The 22,331-nt window shown below is 37.4% G+C and overlaps 1 protein-coding gene across 1 annotated transcript in view; it reads left to right on the top strand.

Moving 5' to 3' along the window:
* EFEMP1 (EGF containing fibulin extracellular matrix protein 1) overlaps positions 1-22,331 on the top strand; it is a 60,645-nt gene that overhangs the window by 20,871 nt on the left and 17,443 nt on the right. Inside the window, exon 5 of the mRNA XM_079792095.1 lies at positions 20,897-21,019. Coding sequence (XP_079648221.1) covers positions 20,897-21,019 — 123 coding nt within the window. The remainder of the gene's footprint in view (positions 1-20,896; positions 21,020-22,331) is intronic.

Here is a 22,331-nt window from a genome sequence, read left to right as displayed (position 1 = left end):
TATAATAGCATTAATGACTCAGAAACAAAAAGCAGACAGTTCTAAGAACCTGAATCTTTATTGACAAAACAGTTTCACACCTTGTGCTGGTTGTTTGCTAAAAGAAGTCTGGACTAAATCACTGAAGTTTTAAAAACTGGATCACTGGAGTCCTTTCCCTGGGCAATGCCTTGGGTAATTATTATGATTCATGCCACAGCCCAGGACTCCATTTCAATCCTAGCTTAGAAAGGAGTTATTTTTATTTTGGTATGTACATATACTTTTTGCATTCATTAAACTCCTTTAAAATGTAAAGGTGGTAACACTAAACGTTATAGGCTCATTATTATTTCCTTGATTTCAAATTGATTTTCTGCTGTCATCGGGGAACTTGAGTACCTTTCAGCAAAGAACAATCTGTTTAAAGTCTAGGAGCTTGTTCATTTCACATTTTGGGATTTTTTTTTTTCAGCCTCAGTCTCAAACTATGCTTACAGCCAAAGCAATCAGTCTTTTCTGAGCTTATGCATTATTACCCATCATATAAGGAGATTATGAGCCAGCTATCTGTTGCCATCTAAAAAATTACCCTAAAATGTAGCAGTTTAAAACAACAGACATTTATTACCTCACAGTTTCTCTAGGTAAGGAATCAAGGTATGGCTGAGCTGAGTCCTTGGGCTTTGGGTCTTTCCCAAGGCTGCAGCTGTCTTCAGGCTTGACCTGAAGGATCCACTTCCTAGCTCACTCACTAATAGTTGTTGGCAGGATTTTCACTTCTTGCCTCTTTTCCTCCTTCAGTACCTTGCCACATACACCTCTCCAAAGAGCATCTTACAACATGGCAGCCTTCTTCATTAGAGTAAGCAAGTGAAGGGCAGGAGAACATGTCAGCAAGAGAGAAAGTACTAATGAGACTCAAGTCACAATCTTCTGTAACTTAACCACTGAAGTGACAACTGATCACTTTTGCCATATTCTGTTCATTAGGAACCAGTCACTAGATCCAGCCCACATTCAAGGGCATGGATGCCAGGAGAATGGGATCATTGAGAGCCATGTCAAAAGCTGCCTGCCACAATCCATAACTAAAATTCCCCCTGAATTGATTCCAACCAAACCTTTAGAGTTAAATCTAGAATTTTAAATAGTTTCAAAAAGCAAAATTTAAGTTAAAAAGCAAAATGCACCCACCTCCCCAGGAGTGTAGGAGACTGGATGACTCATTCAGATATGCAGCCTGATGGGTGTGGTTGAAACAGGCAAACTACTGTCCAAAAGAAGAACCTTGCTGCTTCTCACAGCTCCTTTTATATGAATTTACCCTTTTCTTCTTCATGGACTTAGGACTTCTGAAACGCTATCAATCCTTTCCAAAACCACTCCTAAATAATTATGACTATATCCTTTGATTTTAAAACTTCTTTTTATTAAAATCCTCTTTTATTCTACTCTACAAATAAACAATATCCATGAAACAAAATCTTTATGAGCAAACACAAAACTCTCTTTATTTTGCAGATTAGCATGTACCCACATGCCTGTTACATAAAAGAAATTTAAACTGTTCTTGCTTCATGTTAACTTTTGTCCTAGACATCTGTGATATTTTGTTTATTAGGAAATCATGGAAAATGTTCTCCATCTCTCCCATAGAAATCTATGTTCTGTTTTGGTCACATTTTTCCTCCTACAGTCTACTCAAAAGCCTGCTCCTAAAATCATCATTTTTATGTGTAATGGTGTTTACTTTTTTTTTTTTTTTTTTGCCTCAGAAGTCTACTAGGAACACATGCTGAACACAACCTAAGTTTATAATAAATAGATTGTGTAATAGTTAAAAATTCAGAAGCCAGAAAATCCAACATGAACTTTCTTGGGATTCTGAGTAGGTATCTTGATAGGGGGCTTGTTTTTCAACCAGAAGGCAATAAGGAAGTACACTAGCATGCTAAGAGAAAGGGAAAGATAAATTAGCTGAAATGGGGAAATCAGTGAAGGTAGAAACCAAGAAATTGAATCATGTATAGGAAGACCTGTAAAATGATGACATGTAGGGAAGGCCACCAGCCTCAATCAATTTCCCCTACAAGAATATTCTAGTAGTCAGATTGTGAATTAACCAAAGGGAAAGAATAATGGCTAATATAACTATTAAAAGGAGTAAGTAAAATCCAAAGAAAGGTTTTTTATTCCTTTAAGAACATGGAAGAGGACCAAATGTTCTTAAGTTGCTTTTTAAAGTACATAATGCAACATTATGTACATTTTCTCCTTGGTTCACTCTCCCCAAGAAGTATTTTCCAGATTTGCACAGGTGTCTCTGATGCTAATAATAAAACCTCTGTAGACCTGTGGAGTGGGTAGTAGGATAAATGGTTGCCTCAACCGCTAGGTAGAAGCCATCCTCTGGCCTCTGGCCTGGAGCATCGTGAGGAGGCTGGTCTGGTCCATGAAGCAGGCAGTGAGAGCTAGACCAGCCAGTCATATCTGGTTCCCTTCACTGGGAAGTCCAGAGGGAGAAAAAGCATTATGCTCGTAAGATTTCCTCATATCCAGTCATCTATTTACTAATACATTCTCTTGACATAAGTAGCCCCACTAAATTCCTCTTTCCTCATCACTAACTCTAAAATGACAGTTTAGGGATTATCTTTTCTGCCACTTACCATGAAACACAGCTCCAAACCAGTTTGTTATAGGTTTCTGAGCTTAACCACATAGCTCACAACTGAGTGGATAATCAATCATTCTATGACTAAATCCATCTGGAACAAATTTGAACAAGTGGCCATGTAGGTTTATTTTGAAAAAAAAAATTAAACTGAAACCAGGTTGATCTTTTAAATGGTTCAGAAGAAAAAAAATTTATATATATATATATATATATATATATATATATATATATATATATATATATCAGCAATGACATTTCCCCCCAGAACTGGTGCATGCTCTCTGAGGAAGACTGGGTCTGACTTACCCCTATTTTGCATTTGCTTTGGAGGAGAGTCCACTTCCCAAAGAATGAAGTCACAAACCCTCCTTAGATAGAAGGAAAGGGAAACACTGTGTGACCGGGTTCTCGCCATAACTTTGTGCTGATCTTAAATTCCCAAACACACAGTACTCAATAGAGTGATTATGGAACCAAAATAACCTGTTTCCAGCCATTCTGGTTGGATCCACAACATTTTGCCATGTAGGCATTAAAAGATAATTTAAGTATCTTGGCTTTTAATAACTCTTCCTTTTGCCCGGCTGGCATGGCTCAGTGGTTGAGTATTGACCTATGAACCAGAAGATCATGGTTTGATTCCTGGTCAGGGCACATGCCTGGGTTTCGGGCTTGGTTCCCCAGTGTGGGGCATGCAGGAGGCAGCCAATCAATGATTCTCTCTCATCATTGATGTTTCTATCTCTCTCTCCCTCTCCCTTCCTCTCTGAAATTAATGAAAATATATTTAATTTTTTAAAAAAAGAACTCTGCCTTTCTTTCCCTCACTAAACCCCATATTGTTAATATAAATTTAGGATATATTTTTCCATGTGTACTCTGAAATCTGCACCATTCATGCATTCATTTGTTAACTTTTTAGTCACTTATTCATCAGTTCATACATTGATGCATTCAGTTAATGTATATTCAAATTGTACTAGATGCCTACAAACCTCCTGTCTTGCAATGACTTTTCAATCTAGCTGAAGAGGTAGATTAAGGTCAGATTTTAAAAATTAAATGTTACAAATAATTCAATGCAACAATTCAAGTCAACAAAGCCCTAGTTGAGAACCTCAGTCCAGTGTAACCCATGGCCAAGGGTGGTTACTGAAAAGCCCTGGAGGAGTCCAGAGGAAGGATTGGTTGCCAGTTAGGACCTTGGGGAGAGAGTGGAAGTGACCCCCTGGGTCATGAAGGATGAATTGGATGTGAATAATCCTGAGGAGAAGAAGGCAGGTTTGCTGGGTGGACACCCTGTATACAAAACAGTGGTGACAGTATTGTATCCTTGTTTGGAGTGGGGGAAAGGAGGGCTACCGGGAGGCAGCAGGAAACAAGTTAGGAAAAGTCCTTGGAGTACAGTTATGTAAACACTGAATTCTTGGTTAAGCCATTTAGATTTAGTACTGACATAACTAGTAAAAGATTCTGAGCAAGGAGTGGCATAATGAAAATGCTACTTCTAGATAGTTGCAGGATGAGGAAGAAAAATAAGTATACACATGTAGTTAAATGTGTTAAATCATCCTAACAGATTGGGGTGCGGAACGGGGACGGAGAGGGCATGTATCAGTCTGATTTATTGAAAGGCGAGTAAGTTTCTTAAAAAAGAATTGGGTTAATGTTTAAGTACTGTACATATAATAACATTGCTAATAAGTGGCATAAAATAGAGTTTGATCCACAAGGACTATGTTCAGGATTTAATAATTTATTTAAAACTATTTCTAACAGGCACATTTATTATTTTTGCATACAAGTGCTTCTCCTGAGTCAAATGATGACTCTATATAAGTTCCAGTTGAGGTAGGGTAAACTGTACATAATATTGTTTAGCAATATATTCCTTTATAGGTATTACAAAGGTAAACATCAATTTATAAATTTTAAAAATTGTGTAATTTCAGGTCCTGTACCCCTGAAATAACCAATTAGGAGTAAAAAAGTACTTAAATGATCTTCTGAACAATCAGCCTTTCTGACTTACACCCATACCCATTAAACTGTAGAATGTTCATTAGTCATATGACTGAAGAAATATGGAGCAAGTCTCTAACCATAAACTATGTCTAAACATAGATCTTTAACAACAGTTATTCTTATTTAAACATGGTTAAGGCTATGACACTGCAAAATATAATGAACACAACCTGAGCAGAATCATGCTCTGATTATAACAAGGTTTTTGTAATTATAGGAAATTATAGTAGGAGGCAATTATCCATAGGCCCACTCTCCCCTATGAGTCCCTTACAATCTAATATGCACGTAAGCATGAACTAAGCAATGATCTGGTTGTAAGTACTGGAGAGCAACAAGTTCTCCTGATCTATTTAGGGGAAATGAATCTTCCAGTTAAAATTATATTTGTTTAACAATAACAATTTAAACAAAAAGAGGAAAGGCTGTTTGAGATTAGGGGTGAGGCTGGACAGCTAAGCTAATAGATCGAGAACTTAAGAACATAAGAATATATAATTTAGTTTATAGAATAATTCAAAGGAATTTTAACTGGATTTAGATCTCACTTCACTAAGCCACGATACTGGTTTTTGTTTTGTTGTTTGCTTGTTTGTTTTTGAAGACTTGCCCACAGCTAGAATTTTGCCAAGACTGAGCATCTGGTTTGTCCATTTTTTGATCTATTTAAAGTTTCTACTCTGGAACACTTCATAAATAAGTCATGCCTAGCCCTAGCTGATTTGGCTCAGTGGATAGAGCATTGGCCTGCAGACTGAAGAGGTCCCTGGTTCCATTCCAGTCAAGGGCGCACACAGGCTCAATCCCCAGTAGGGGGCGTGCAGAAGGCAGCCAATCAATGATTCCCTCTCATCATTGATGTTTCTGTCTCTCTCCCTCTCCCTTTCTCTCTGAAATCAATAAAAATATATTAATAATAATTTTTTTAAAATACACATGTCATACCTAGGGCCTGAGGAGATGACTTGTCAGTTGTCTGGATTTACTTTCTTATTTTATATTGGATTTGGGAATAATGAGATGGGGGAAGAAAATTTTAACATTTGCTTTGTTATTTACAGTTTGAGAGATGGCACAAGACCACAGATTAGGTATGCTAGAGCTGGATCCCTAAACATAATTTCAAGGTGAGAGATTATTCAATAAACCTGGTTTGAGTAACAGCAGATGGTGAGAATACGAGATAAAAGCATATAGTGCCTGCCTTTAGAGAGTTCCCAGTTTAAGAAGTGGACAGTAATTACAATGTGGCATTTTGAATTCCATTTTAGAAACTTCCCAGAGACGGTGACACCAGGCCTGTTTTAGGAAGTTGTTGAAATTAGCCTTAACAATCTGGGGGAAGGTAAAGGGAGTAGGGGAGAATGTTCCATGCAGAGGGAACAACATGTGCTAAGGTTATAAGTAGAAGACAGAAAAGAAGGGAATGCGTGTTCTATAATATAGAATCTATATGATTCAGTGTGCACCATGTGAGGGTAGGCAAGACTCAAATTATGAAGGGCTCCTGCATGTCATGTTAAAAAGTTTGGATTTTGCCCTAGCCGGTTTTGCTCAGTGGATAGAGCATCAGCGTGCAGACCAAAGGGTCCTGGGTTTGATTCTGGTCAAGGGCATGTAACCACGGTTGCAGGCTCCTCCCTGGCCAGGGCCCTGGGGGAGGCAACCAACCCATGTGTTTCTCTCACATCGATGTTTCTCTCTGTGTTTCCTTCTCTCTTCCACTCTCCCTAAAAGTCAATGGGAAAATATCCTAGGGTGAGGATTAATAGAAAAATAAAAATAAATAAAAGTTTGGATTTCATCTTGAAGATACAAAAAGGACGTAATCATATTTCTTTTGCACCAAGTGAAAGATGCCCTATACCAATTTGAAATACATTTATGTAAATGCAGATGAAGTCCACCCTCTTTGTTCACAAAAGAAGTAAACACATCATTTGCTTTTAAAACTTACTTCTGAATTATAAGTTCGTTGACCCAGTTAGGTAATTTTATTGTAACTAATAAAGACTGGTTTTATTCTCCATTTATAACAGTGCTTCCAATGCATATTAAGTATGGATTTCATTCTACAAATAGCACAGCTCTGTTTGTAAGCTTAAGTTTTTATCAAATTAATGCCATGGAGAAAATGTCTTAGCTCAGGAAAAGCTGTAAAAAAAGTCAAATCTTAAAAAAGTCTTAAAGTCTACTCAGCATATAGTGCATCGTTCCAGGCCATTATGATTTTGCCCACACAGAATATAACTGTAACTCAAATGATTTTACTGCTTGGGGTTTGTTCCACCTTAAAATTTGTTCTAAAACTTATTGGGAGACTAGTTTGAAAGTAAAATTGTAACTCAGCCTTTGCAGAAGCTACAAGAAGTTGTACATATTCTCTTTGTTTGGCATAGCATCCCATAATGTTGTAAAAATTTTGTTGTAGTGACAATATAATTGTATAAATACTATGGAAGCATGAGTGTTTTGCCAGTTTATAATATAACAGTGATAGAATTTATACATCAAACCTAATGGAGAGCTCAATTGGTACTTTCAACAGACCTAGGCCATAAAAGTATGTAAACCACTTATATGTGCCTAGGGTTATCCAGCTGCTGGTTTCCTGATGGGGAAAATGAGAATTCCGTAGTCTGGGCAAAACTTGTTTAGGACGCTGAGCCGGACAAAGTGCCAGGGGCACCCCTTCATCCTTAAGGTGGCTCTAGTTAAGGTGAGGTGGGGAACAGTCATCCAAGACCTCTCCAAGGCAGTTGACTTTCCAGAGCTAACAAGTTGGCTGCTACACTCTTTATTAACAAAGTTAATTTGTGGATACAGCTGTCCCAGAGATCAGCTGGACAGCTATTTTATGTCGTGATCTTGCATTGGTCAAAGGAACCTGAAAAAAGAAGCACAAAGAAGGTGGGCATGGACTGGACCTTTTACGAGGGGAATCTATTCTGTTAAAGGGGTTGGAGAGAGGCTCAGAGGCAAAGGTAGATTAGTGGCAACATGTATGTTGCATAAGGCAGTATGTAGCCTGGCTGATGCGTGGGATCATATAAGATGGCATTGATAAGTTGGAATCTAAGAAAGAGACTAGCTTTTACATGAAACCACTTCCTTTGTTGCATTGAGGTTCAAACCAATCATACAGGACCTCCTGCATTTTATTGATATCTACGTGCATAATCACAAGATTAGCTGGCAGGTGTTGGAGTCCTGAGGGCCTGGACAGCAGCCCAGCCTCACTGAGGAGATGAAGATGGCAGGGGCAGCCTTGCTGAGCTCCCAGTGGTGGGGGGTGCACTGAAGAGCCACAGTGTTGAGCATGAAACAGTACTCACAAACCACTGCTGAAGCACTCAAGGCCTACAGATCAGGAGGAGATGATCCTAACACTACCTTAGATATGGCAGCAGTCAGAGCAGAGCTCTCAAGTTAAAAACAATTGTCTATTTGGTTATGGTGAAATTGGGAAAGGGCAAATGCAAAATCAAATATTTAAATAGGAAGGAGTCAGAAATGCAGAATGGAGACATGTAAGTCAACTTAACCACCTGCTGATTTGTCATATTGTCACCATAAGCACAGTGTTTTTCCTGGGCTTTAAATTATTCCATTTTCTTGTTAATTGTCTCTGTTATCCTCTTAATATAGGAACAAGAGACTATCATATACACATATATAATTTACCTATGGCTATAAGGAAAGCATTTGGAGGAAGTCATTTAGTGTTCAAAGGAACCAAAAGAATATTTCCCTAATATGCCATGGTTTTACTCTATGACTAGCATAGCATTTAAAAAACAAAAATTGACTCTAAATCAAATGCTCCTGTATGGTAACATTGAATAAATGCTTCATTAGCTACAAATGATGTAGAAACTCCTTGGACTTGTTCATTTGAGAAGTCAGGCATCCAGTTTTGTCATCTTAGAGTCTAACTCTGAGCCTTGTCCTTATGAACAAACAACCAGAAGTAGTTGTCCTGACTTTCCATGCAGTTATATCTTCACTACATTTGAAAATATTCCCCATCTGTACTCTGGTTCAGATTTAAAATTTCATCACTGCTCAAAAGATAATGACCATACTGTCCTTCACATAGTCAATATAATAAGTAAAAATTGCTGAAATTTACATTTTCATAGCGAGAATTTGTTCACACAAAATTTTGTCTCAGAGTTACATATAGATTCTAATTACAGCTCTAGTTAAAGCTATGTTTGCTAAGTAATCTTTATAAACATTAACACCCCATTGCCATGAAAGGGTCCTATAGTCATCAACTGTCCTCTCACATCACAACATATTATGAAAAGCAAAAGACATTAGATTCTTTTGTTTTGACAGATTCCTTTTGTTTGAATTTTTTCAGTTTCTCTAATGAAAAATAACTTTTAAAAAGAAAGGCTGATTTGCTGTTCTTGAATCCATTCATCTGGAATATGCCAAAGCACAGGAAATCATTCAATGCTTTGGCATTCCTTCTGATTGGATTTCAATAATGATGGTCCACATTAAAAATTTGACACTGAGCAAGGGAATGAAGATAAGATGTATAACTAGAGCAAATAGAAAATTATATTAAGAGCCCTGACTTTTTGCTTGAATTTGAACTGAGACCTATTTGACTCTAAAACCCATGATCTTACCCACTCATCTGTCTCAGTCATACTTTATATCTTCCTATTAGTGAGTTGCATAAGAAAAAAATTGTATTCTGTGGTTCTCAGACTTTCTCAAAAGATCAACAAGTCCTCCCATAAATTTTAATTCCTGGTATAATGATTCTTGGCATAAGGCTAACAGAAACCTAGCATAAGCAACTAAAGAAAGATACAATCTCAAATAAAGCAATTTAGACCTTCAAAAGAGCATGCAGTGAGAAAATAGAATGATTATTCTAATTCTGAATGCCATAGAAAGAGATCCACAGTTGAAGGTCACTGACACAGGACCTCCTTACACCTATCTGGAAGCCTCACAGTTACACACCCATATCAACTACATATGTGCCTGAAGCCAAGGTTTTCACTTTAAGGTTTCCACAAACAAATTATTGCATTTCTAAGGAAAAATAATTCTAGGCTAATTTTAAAATGAACAATATGAATTGCTCAATTTTTCCATTTTCTTCTAAAATGAAAAGTTGGAATATGATAGACTCCACCGACGTGCTTCCTACAGTAACCATTTTAAGCATTTAAAACAGATTTAAGAACATAGATTTTTTTTCTTATCTGTGTTTAGTAATACCACGAAATTCTCTTAAAGATTGCCTTAGTTTGGCATCTACCTTTAGCATGCCAGCTGCATAACTGGTGGGGGTCCGTTTCCTTTTGTACTTTACCGACATAGAAACCATGTGCAGGGCATCTTTCCCCATGAGACTTTTTTTTCCAGAATTTACACTGCCAAACAGGCATTAAGCTACTCTAAATTCCTGACAAGTATGTAACCTTGCAGGTACAGAGTAGTGCATTTAAACATTCAGGAGAACTTTCTGTTCATCTCACTCTGCTAAAGGAGCCATTTAATCCTGTCCAGAAAAACGAGTCCATTTTAGACCCTCTTTTGAGTCTATAGATTAGAGAGACAAGTCACTGCTGAAAAATGAAAAAGAGAAGATACAGAGACCTATAATCATGGTCCCCACGAAAGCAAGAGCATGTATTCATGTTTCTTCAGATTTAACATTTAAGTTAGGGCAGTGGTCAGCAAACTCATTAGTCAATGAGAGCCAAATATCAACAGTACAACCATTGAAATTTCTTTTGAGAGCCAAAAACCGACTTCTGCGCATGGGCCACGAAGTTTCAATCGCACTGTACATGCGCGCCCACACGTGGTATTTTGTGGAAGAGTCACACTCAAGGGGCCAAAGAGCCGCATGTGGCTCGCGAGCCGCAGTTTGCCGACCACTGAGTTAGGGGAAGAGAGAAGAGCCAAAGAATGAATACTTTCTACAACAGCAATCAGGAATTCAGCAGAGTGAGTTTTAATTTCAGATTCTTAAAGTTATGGGAAATCTTTGAGTATATATAGTCCAAATTTGTTTTTGCCACCAATGAAAATGTAAGGTAAAATGCCCACAAATTCATTTAAAAGTCCAAAGACCGTTTTACATGCTAGCTTAAGAAATCTTTAGAATTGAAACCATCATAGGGCCCACAATTTTACTAAACAGAATCTTATTTTGTCCCCTATTGCCTTTACATACTTGAACTAACACTTAGGTGTTTTTCCAATGCTCTGGCTTTACAGCACTGAAAGTGCTTTAACACAAGAAAGGGGGTGGAGGGGACCTTATAGCTATGCGTTTCAAACACAATTTATCAGCAAATTAAATTCAAGTATGCATGACAATCCATGAATAACTTAGGAAAAATGGTTACTATAGTATCAATTTGGAAAAAAACCTTATTTGGTATAATGTTATAGTAAAGATTTGGGCACAAGTTGATAGTTGTTCACATTTAACATTTTGATTATTGAATAAGCTTAAGCCTTGATATGTTGAAGGCTGCAGAGTCTTCATGAAATTTTCTTAAAACAGAACAAGGAATAATAAGTCTAGGATTTTTGTTTAATTTTGTAAGGTTGCTAATCAATTGACTATTTTTTAATTGAATTTAGTGGGGTAACATTAGTTAATAAAATTATTTAGGTTTCAGGTGTACAATTCTATAATACATCATCTGTACACTGTATTGTGTGTTTACCACCCCAAGTCAAATCTCCATTTATGCCCTCCTTACCCTCTTCTACCTCCCCCACCCCCTTTCCCTCTGCTAATCACCATACTGTTGTCTGTGTCTATGAGGTTGGGGTTTTTTTTTTAATTTTTTTTCTTGTTGATTTTTAGAGAGGAAGGGTTGGGGCAGGGAGAGAGAAACATTGGTGTGAGAGCAAAATATTGATCGGCTGCCTCCTGCACACCCCTTACTATAAATCGAGCCCAAAACCCTGGCATGTGCCCTGACCAGGAATTGAACCAGCAACCTTTTGATGCATGAGGTGGTGCCCAACCAACTGAGCCACACTGGCCAGGGCATGCGTCTATGGGTTTTTGTTTTTGCTTAATCTTTTCACCTTTTCACCCAGCCTCCCAATCCCCCTTCCCTCTGACAGCTGTCAGTCTATTCTCTGTCTCTATGAGGCTGTTTCTATTTTGTTAGTTATTTTGCTCATGAAATTCTACATATAAGTGAAATCATATGGTATCTGTCTTCCTCTGACTAGCTTATTTCACTTAGCGTAATACTAGCCAGGTCCATCCATGATGTCACAAAGGGTAAGATTTCCTTCTTTTTCACAGTTGAGTAGTATTCCACAGCTCTTTTATCCACTCATCTTGGTAGGGTAGCAGTATGTAGGAGATGTTCTGTGGGACCCATTGGAGCAGTTTCCTTCATCACCTGAGCTGGGTACTTTGTGTGGGTTATGTGAGCCTTCTTGTCGTAATTGAGTCTTGATTGTTACTGGCCCGTTCATGCCAAGTCTAGCTGGGTGCTTGCACACAGTTTATGAGATGCTGCTGACCACACAAAGTGAAATTCAACTCAGCAGGTTCTGGTTTTAGTAAGAGCATTTAATCCACTTACTAGTACATATAATGTAACTAGTGATATAGTTAGGTTTAAACTACCATTTTAGTATTTGCCTTCTATGCATTCAGCACATTTTAGTTTTTTTTTTTTTTCCTTTCTTGCCTTCTCTCTAAAATGATGGAATATTTTGCATTATTCTATTTTCCCTTTTATTAGCTTTGTAGTTTCATACTTTTTTTTTTTACTACTTCTTTAGTGTTTTCCCTGGGGATTACTTTCACTTGCATCCTTAACTTATCAACATCTAAAATAAATTAGTAGTTTTAGCTCTTTCTAGAAGTGTAAGGACCTTAAACTACTTAAACTCCATTTACCCTCCTGCCAATCTATATGCTGTTATTCTCTGTATTTCCATTCTATACATTTGATAAATTCCCAGAGACCTTACTATTATTGTTTTATGTATTCAGTATTCATTTAGATTTACCTACATATTTATGCTCTCATTGCTTTTCATTGTGCTGAAATTTTAAATAAAAAAGAGAAAGGTAAAAGGTATTTAGTGGAAATTTGTTGAGTCACCCTCCTCCCCCTTCATTCCACCTCTCTGCTCCATTTGGAATTCAGAAAAACATAAGGGCCCTGAGACATATGGGAAAACATTGTACAGAAACATCATAGGTAAGAAGTAATGAAATGGGAAGAAAAATACACACAAGAAAAGTAACATGCTCTAAGGGTAAGAGGCACAAAGATACACTTTATTTCAAAGCCTTAGGCAGTTAATGATTTAGAGAATTATTGCCAAGTTACACTCAGCAAATTTAGTAGTATGCCTCAATTTAGTGAGCACAAAAGCTGTTTATTGTTGAATGAACAACAACTGTAATGTAATTGGTCTCATACATTTAGGAGGTCACCAAGCCATGCTTGTTGTAATTGGCACTGCCATAGCCAGGGTCTTATGTGACCTCAAGTGATGATTTGCCTGAAGGAGTAAGCCAGGAATGTGTGTACTTTGGGCTAGAGAGACTGACTAATCTGGCTGTAAGGACTCAGGAAAGGAGGCCAGGAATCAAATCATAGCACTCAGGCGGGCATGGTGAACTCAGTTGAATGTAGTCAGTCTCCATTCAGTTCATCACTTTTCAGGGATTTGAGATGGAGCTGGGGATGGGAAGGGGTGGGAGGGTCAATGTGAATTGGTAGAGCACCAGGAAAAGACAATTAAAATGTCAGTACATAGGCATCCCATAATAAGTTGGGGCCTAATTCCTCCAAAGGCCAGGTTCACAGCTTGTATGAGATGGGCTCAAACTTTCACACTGAGGTTTTTAATTCCTGGTACTAAGCCACCCTGGAACAAAGACTGATGGTGCTACTTGTTTCAAAAATACAGTTTTACCTCAAAATTTAGGACCATCTTTTCCTAAACATTTGCTTAATGGATAATTAAGTTTAAGAATAAAAAAGGAAGGTTAGCTGGGTATGACATTTACAGAGATGCCAGAGAACATCATTGACAATTAACAATTATTTATTCATAGAAAATGTCTTTTCTTTAAGATTCTGAAAGCAATGAGCTTCATTTTGTAGTGTGCAAAAAGACCTGAAGAATGAGAATTAAGGTCTTTGTTTCCTTGATCATTCTCCTGTTTTGCTTGTGATTGATTGGTTCATTTGGTTTGTGTGACGTAGAATATAGAAGAGTCATGAGTTGAGTGTTCACGTGCATCAGTTGGTTTTCTCCTCCACGTTCACAAACCCTGTATCTACCCTCAGTTATTCCGTACATGAACACCACTAGCCATAGAGGATACTAGGTAGGAGAAGGTTGATTTGTAGTGCAAATCCATCATCATTGCTGGAAAAAGCAACTCCAAGTACATGGAGCATTTTTCCATATGAGAACAGCATATTTCAAGGTCTTGATAGAACACAGTGCAATGCCAAGGACACTTGACTCACTTTCTAAAACAAAAACATGAACTATCAGGGAGGCTGATATTTGTTGATTTTGGTGATATTTTTGTTTATCATTTAAAGCACACCAAATCATTAACAATCTTTTTTGCCAGAACAGATAAGAATCTAGAACTATAAATCTACTGCTGGCTATGGATAAAGACAGTCTTCTTTTGTTACTTAATATCAGTATTTATTTTCTCCACTAGAACTGCTTAGCTTGGGTGAATTCTGGTTGATAATTTCAGAAGGGTGAAAAGCTAACTAGAACTGGGCATTTGGCCCAGATAAATCTGATTCCAGTACTATGAAAGAAGCAGCAAGGGAAATAGAAAGTCTTTGACAAAAATTGTTGATAATTGGCTAAAGAGTGGGGAGGGAAACAGAAGACTTGGAGAGCTATGAATGTTATTCTAACATAGAAGAAAGACGCAAGGGAGGAACCAATGTGCTACAGATTAACAACCCTCTCTTTAATTCTAAGAAAAAGTAAATATGTATAACTGCAATAAAACTTCTATTTAAAACTCTTAGAAATAAGTTTTTCTGGAGACCTAAAATACAAAGGCAAAATGGAAATTTTGGGTTTGAATTCCTGCTCTGTGACCTTGGGCAGGTTACCTCACCAATCTACATTTCAGTGACATCCTCCTGCCTCACCCATAAATTGTGGATGATGTAACCACTTATTCCACAGGGCTCTTATTAGGATTAAGTCAGAGGTCTGTAGATCTGATTTCCTAATCAAATAATAGGTGTTTAGATATTGCTAAACATTTATCAATTTTTACACCATTTAATTTTAGAATTTTAACAAATTTATATAGGAAGTTATATAAAATATTAGACATCTTCTTAATCATATTTCAATCAACATAATAGTCTCAGGTTTTTGTTATCAATAGCCATTAATGAATGAGGCAGCAGTAAAACAGCAATGCCCTCAGCTCTTATTGAGATAGTTCCTACCTTCAAGGACTATATTGAAAAATAGAATGAATACCCAAAATAACTGTAAGATCTTCACCCAATGAGTCCCTTTTACTTAAAGGTTTCATAAAGTATGTAGAAAGAGTACTTTCCTGGAAACTAATTTATTGACCTGTCACTTGAAAGGATTAGGACCAATCACTCTGAGCAAATAGGTATCTATCTAAATCATTTAAAAATGTGAAGAAAAAAGAGAAGAAAATAGAAAGAAAAGAAAGGAGCCAGGAGTAAAGTAACTCCGCCTTACAGCAAGCATGAATGCTTGACCTTTTCCCCCCTACTTTACTTCTATTATGAGATTAAATCAGCATGATTGTGGAAAATATAACAAAGTTTTAAATCAACACAGGTCAAGAATTAGCAGCAAGTTGAATGTAACCATTACCTTTTCTTTAACCACAGAAGTTCAAGGGACAGCACCAACAAATAAATATTTCCAAAGCATGCACAGTGCCCCACACAGAACTAGTAAAGATACGGTTATTTTACTCTCAGTTTACAGTCTGGATAAAAAAAATATGCATATTTTGAATATTCTGAACGTTTTTTAAAAATCTGTGAACTATCATTAGGGATAGACACCCTCTTTTACAGATGGAGAAGCAGAAAGAAAAAGAATTGATATTGATACCATAGCCCTGGATCACATAAGCAGTGTCAGAGTCAAAATAATTTCCATCCCCTTCCTCCTATTTTTGTGCATTCTCATCACTGCGTGATGGTAGCTTATTCCAAAGTAGTTCTGAATTATTCCTTAAGCCTAAAGCAGCAAAAATTAGAAGTCTAATTGGTAATCTACAGCATTTAAGATCCAGAAAAGTTTTTCCCATGAAACACATTAAGTGACTTCATGTCGTGGTAAGTTATCAAATTGTGGAAAGAACATTGCAGAAATTAAAATGTTACATAAGAGAGAGAAAGCAGCATGAGTCAGGGGTTTGGGAAATATGAATCAGAGTAAAGGAAAAGAGCCAAAAACATAGAGAATGAGGGCCTAAGCAGGGACTTCGTGGACACCACAAAGACATGGACATAGTTACCTCCATTAACTTTGAGAGAAAACTAAATATGCAGTTGCATAGACTGGGGGTCAGTATGGTAAAGAGGCTAGCAGTGTGAACTGAGCGAAGATCAGACTATTATTTAAAGCAATGATGGTGCCAAAGTCAGCAAGAGAAGGACCTGCAATACTATAAATCACTATGAGGGAGAACATGGGCACATTTTTGAAAAATGAGGGAATCACCAAATATTGCCATTAGCTATTCTTAATGCATTAGGATGATGAAATGTAAGTTGATTTATGTGTTGTGATATTTTAGGAAGCACACTATTATTTTGTTCTTTGGTAATGTTTACATTAGGCTATGTCTACATGAGCTGTTCCTTGTGGTGTTCAATCCAAACTCTAATCCCACCTTTAAGGTCCTGAATTTTGCTCATGACTTTAACTACCATTTTTTTTCTTTTTTAGATTCTTTATTGTTTAAAGCAAGCATGTCTTGGTTTAAATTATTACATATGAATCCTTTTCCCCCCATTGGTACATCTACACAATGGAATACTCCGCTGCTGTAAAAAAAGAAGGAACTCTTGAACTACCATTTTATGAGCACCTTCAACCAGGCACTTTACCAGACTCCTCAGAGGCAGCCCCTCCAGCCATGCTGACTCCAGCTCTCAGCCATTCTCATGCAAACCACTTTTGTCTTGTCAGTGTTTTCTAATGTGACCTGCCTTCTGCCTAGAAATAGCCTCCTATTTCTGTCAATTCCATGTACCTCACCTTCTTCAAAATGCCGCTCAAAACTCATCTCTTCCAGCAAACCTTACGTAGCCATCCTCATCTGATGTTGCCTTATTCCTCATATCTTCTGCACTTCTCAATGCCCTTGCTCTACATCCTGTCCCATTTGCTGGCATCTTGCTGGTTTTGTTGTTTTTCTCACAACTTGCCTGTTAACCTATCTTGTAAATGTTTAGTTCCATGAGATAAAATACTGGTCCTACTTTCCTTAAACTCTAGACCTCAGTTTTCAGTAATCATGATTCATTCATCCATTTTTAAACAAATATTTATTGAAAACCCACCATGTTTCATGCATTCCGCTAGGCACTAGAAATACAGAGAGACGCAAACACATAGACCCTATCCTCAAAGAGCATGGGTCCAGGGAATGTGTTAACTGATGGCCTAAGAACTTAGTGAACTTAACTGTCAAGGATAAATTATAGTTTAAAAACAAAGCAAAAACTCTTCTCCCCAGAATACTTCTTAAAGTATCAGGAAAATCATGGCTGACCTGAGTACTTTTCCTTATGAATACAATATTGCTTTTGCCACTACAGATATCCTCACCCCAGAGGGCTTTCATAATTACACCTGGGGAAAGCATATCTTCTGGTACATCTGCACAAGGATGAATATTCTGCTTTGGGCTTCTGACAAAGATGTCAATTTTAGTGATTTTCTTATACATTAAACTTTCTGACTTCTAAGACAAATAGAAATGCAGACAGGTAGAAAAGAGAAGCATAAAAGAGTTTAACAATGTATAGCAATTCTTATAAGACTTTGTATTTTCTTATATAACGTTTTAATATGGCTTATATGGTTTGTGAATATCATAACAATATCTCCAAGTACAATTTTCAAAATAATAAAATTGTTTTATTTAAATAAACCAATAAATTGGAAGTACAATTGAAGATAATTCAAAGATATCCAGTCTCTCTCTCTCTCTCTTTTTCAGCATTAGATAACCTGCTAAGAGCAAAGGAGAGGATAAATAGTTTAAACTCGAGTCAGAGAAGCCATAAATGAAAATGTAGTTAGATCATGTACTAGCAGATGCAACTCAAGGTGTATGATAAAGCATGCATTCAACTCTTTGGGAATAATGTCACAAAGGGAATTTCATACAGCTGCATTTTATCAAATTTCAGAAGGTTTCTTCTCTGAAAGAATTAAATTAAAAGTGAATCCATATAAATATGTATTAAAAATATTAGTAGTCAATTCTAGGTGAGATGAGTACTATTGCTGTTTTGTTTGTTTGATAGAGAAAGGAAAAGAATGGAGTGGAGGCAGTGATATTTTACTTGTTTTTATTAAATTACTTTAACGCACCCAATTTTTTATTAAATAACTAGAGGCCCAGCACGTGAAATCGCGTGAGACCCAGACCCGCCATGCCAGCGGGACCCAGACCCCTGCCACACCAGTGGGACCCAGACCCCCCCTCCCCCCCCCCCCCCACGCCACAAGACCCATCAATGCACCTCCTGGTGACCGGTCGTTTGGTCATTACGGCGTTACGGCCACTGGCCTTTTATAATATAGATCCTTCTCAGAGGTAAATGGACCTGTTCTTAAAGAGAAGTAGGTCCATGGAACATAGTTCTTATGTTTAAAATCTACTTAATGATATATTTATTCCACTAGAAATCTTACCCTATTTATCAAAGAGACAGAACTGAACAAGAAAGTAGGAAAGAAATTGTAGCACATCAGAAGTAAAACAGGGTGGAGGCAGTTTGCAGAGAGAAGACTTGGTCACTGGTAAGGCCTCTTTTAGAAAATGCAGCAGCCAGCCAGTCCTTGATCTTCTGCCAGCATGTACTGAGGAAACCTGCCACAACTGAATATCACAATGCAGTATCTCTCAGGGCTGTTATCACTGCAAATGCTGTCAAATGTTCTTGACATAAAACAATAGGAATTCTGTTGTCATCTCTGCATTAGCAAGTCATAAAGTTCTGAAGAAACCTCAGTAGAAATGTTTTCAGCACGTGCATATGAGAAAATAATAAAATACACAAAAAAGAACAGATAATTTCAAAGCAAGATTGCTGCACTTTTGGATAGTACCCAAAAAGGATAGAGTTGTAATCAGTGATTTTAAAGTAATAATAATAAATTTCAAAATAAAAAACAATAACAAAAATAAATTCACCAAAACTTAAAAACCAGGTTCAAAGAACTATGTAAGTAGATGCTTTAGTAGATTATTATCCAATAACAGCCATATATCTCTCAAGTATTTTTCATCTCCCCTCCCTCATTCTTTTGGAATCTCTCATATCATCATTTCCACACCCAGCTCATTTAAGCCCATATCTGAGAACAACCCACCCTCTTATAACCAGAACTTCCTACGTTATTACACTGGGTACTGTAAGTGCAGTAAATCTCCTTGGAAATATTAGAAAGATGAATGTAACATTCTGAGCTTCTTAAAGGGAAGGGCAGGAATTGGAGAATAAATTCTAACCGATGGCTCATTTTTTTATTATTGATTCTTAGCCCAAAGCACCACCCTGGGTCTACCACAGTGATGTTCTAAGACCCCATAAGCTTGTTGCAGTTTTTATACTAAATTTGTCATCAGGGAATTACAAGGCTGTATATTTTAGTAATGATACTTAGAGTCTTAAGTTGTTAAAGGATGCTAAAATCACATTTATATTATGTACACACACAGATTCACATCACATTTTGATCCTACAGAAATTTACTGTAACATGTTCATTATATTATGACTGAGCATTTTTTACTTTTCAAAAACTATAACCTACCTATTGCTTAAGTCACCTTTACTATATTGTTCCAGAACTGAAATGTTTTGGGAAAATATGTATTTTACACTACACCAGCCAATCTCTCCTAAAGACATATGACCAAATTAAATCCTTTCTTTCTAAAGTTTGAACACACACACAAACAGCAATAGGGAATGCATAATATTAAAGTTTGATTTATACCCTGTTATTTGGCAGATTTTTAGAGATTTGTCAATAGAAATTATTTCAAATGCAATATGTTGGGTGGAAAAACAGTATCATACAATTTATTTACATTTTAAAACATAAAACAATACTATATATTCTAATGGGTGCATAACTGTATACTAAAAGTTTAAAAACATCTTGGGGAAGGATTCATGCCCACCCCAGGACAGTGGTAGGTGGGTGGGTAAAGGTATGAGGATGAAGTAAGGCTTTAAATATATCTGATATGTTTCATTTCTTTTTTTAAATATAATTTTATTGACTTAAGAGAGGAAGGAAGAGGGAGAGAGAGATAGAAACACCAATGATGAGAGAGAATCATTGATAGGCTGCCTCCTGCACACCCCCCACTGGGGATCGAGCCCGTAACCCAGGCATGTGCCCTTGATCAGAATCGAACCTGGGACCCTTCAGTCCGCAGGCCAAAGCTCTATCCACTGAGCCAAACCAGCTAGGGCTGTTTCATTTCTTAACAAAATAAAGTGAGCTAAGGCAAGCAGAGCAAAATATTACCATTTCTTAAATCTGAATGGTACACATTGGCATCTATGAAATTATTTTTTTATTCTATTGAGTTTAGGGAGAGGAAGGGAGAGAGAAAAACATTAATGTAAGAGAGAAATTAGTTGCTTCCCATAGGCTCCCCAGGAATTGAACCTGCAACCTTGGTATGCACCCTTACCAGGAATAGAAATCCGCCACCTTCTGGTGTACCGGACAACTCTCCAAGCAAGTGAGCCACCCAGCCAGGGCCCACATTATTTTCTGAACACTACAAATAATTTATCATTTTAACAGAGTAATATTTTAAGAATAAAGTAAAAACTCAGTTTATTTAGGAAAAGTATTATAACAATGTGGAGGAAATATTAACATCGTCACAACCTACTCAAAACCTTACTATGTTGCGTGTCTTTAACAGATATAGATGAGTGCACTGCAGGGACACACAACTGTAGAGCCGACCAAGTGTGCATCAATTTACGTGGCTCCTTCGCCTGTCAGTGCCCTCCAGGCTATCAGAAGCGAGGAGAGCAGTGTGTGGGTAAGTACAACAGTGCAGTAAGCAAAATCCTATCTTGAGCATCTTAATTGTTAAACCTCAGGCATTCAAAACAAAGCACTTGTATTTATTTGGAGAATGATAGCCAACAACTGCTTATTCTTTCATTGAATGCCAATCCATTTCCCACATTCACAAGAATGAACTAGCCTTACAAGTTTAGCATATTCTGGCTATCAAAGTGTTGGTTACATGTTAGACTAAGCAAAAGCAGAAATTTGGAGTATGAATGAGACCATAAAAGCAATTGAGAAAATAATTTTAAATTATCTATTTGGGGACCGTAGCACTTAAACACTGATGATACAGGCTTCATTCACTGGTTTTATAGTTTATAAGCCTGATGATACAGGCTTCATTCACTGGTTTTATAGTTTATAAGGCTTCATCACCCTTAACTCACATTGAGGACTTGGGTGAGTTACTGACATTCTCTATCTCACTTTTTCACTGTGTATTACAGAGATAATACTAGCCCCTGTTTCAGAAGCTCATGTGTGGGGATGCTTAGAACAGTGCCTGGTCTTGGACTGAATAGCTGTGTGCTATCATTATGCAATGAGTTAACATACTAAACATTCTTTATGCTGCAGGTGCAGTGCTAGGAATGTAAAGCCAAGTGCAGCATGTACCTCTACTTGAGAGCTCTACTTGAGCTCCCTCCAGGCAGGGGCGGGGTCTGGTTTGTGTTATTACTGTCTTCTTAGTCCCTGAAGAGTGCCCACCACAGAGATGCCCTAGGCATCTTTTTTGGATGACTGTAAGAACACAGTGTGGGGAGGCCAACTGGCAAATAAGAGATAAACTAAAGTGTTCGGGGCTTGTTTGTGAGGCATGAAACTCATTAATTGACCCCCTCTGTCCATTGATTTACATACCATCTCTTACCAGAAAAGTGAAGAGTCCTTATTTTCTCTTCGAAACAGAGGATCAGAATGTGGGGACAGACAACCAGCATCCATTTTCTCCAAAAAATGTGAGCTGTTGATGTCAAGATGTCAACACTGAGCTCCTCATGGGCCCCAGTGGAGTTCTGCCTGCCATGGGCTGTTCCTAGACGCTGGGGTTACTGCCCAGCCTCCGAGGAAGGCCCAGGGTTTGCAGTGACTGAAGCTGTGATTTAGGAGAAGATTGTGTGGAAAACTTCACAGACACCAAAGTTTTGCCTAGTGTTTTAGTCAGGAAAATAAACAAAAGTATAAAAAGTACAGAAAAAGAACTAACCCAAATGATTGTGGGAAGAACCAAAGAGAATGGAACATATGGTTATAGCTCTTTATGAGATGATAGGAGG

The sequence above is a fragment of the Cnephaeus nilssonii genome (genome assembly GCF_951640355.1).
Source record: "Cnephaeus nilssonii genome assembly, chromosome: 15".
NCBI lineage: Eukaryota > Metazoa > Chordata > Mammalia > Chiroptera > Vespertilionidae > Cnephaeus > Cnephaeus nilssonii.
This window is presented reverse-complemented; position numbering and strand designations above follow the sequence as displayed.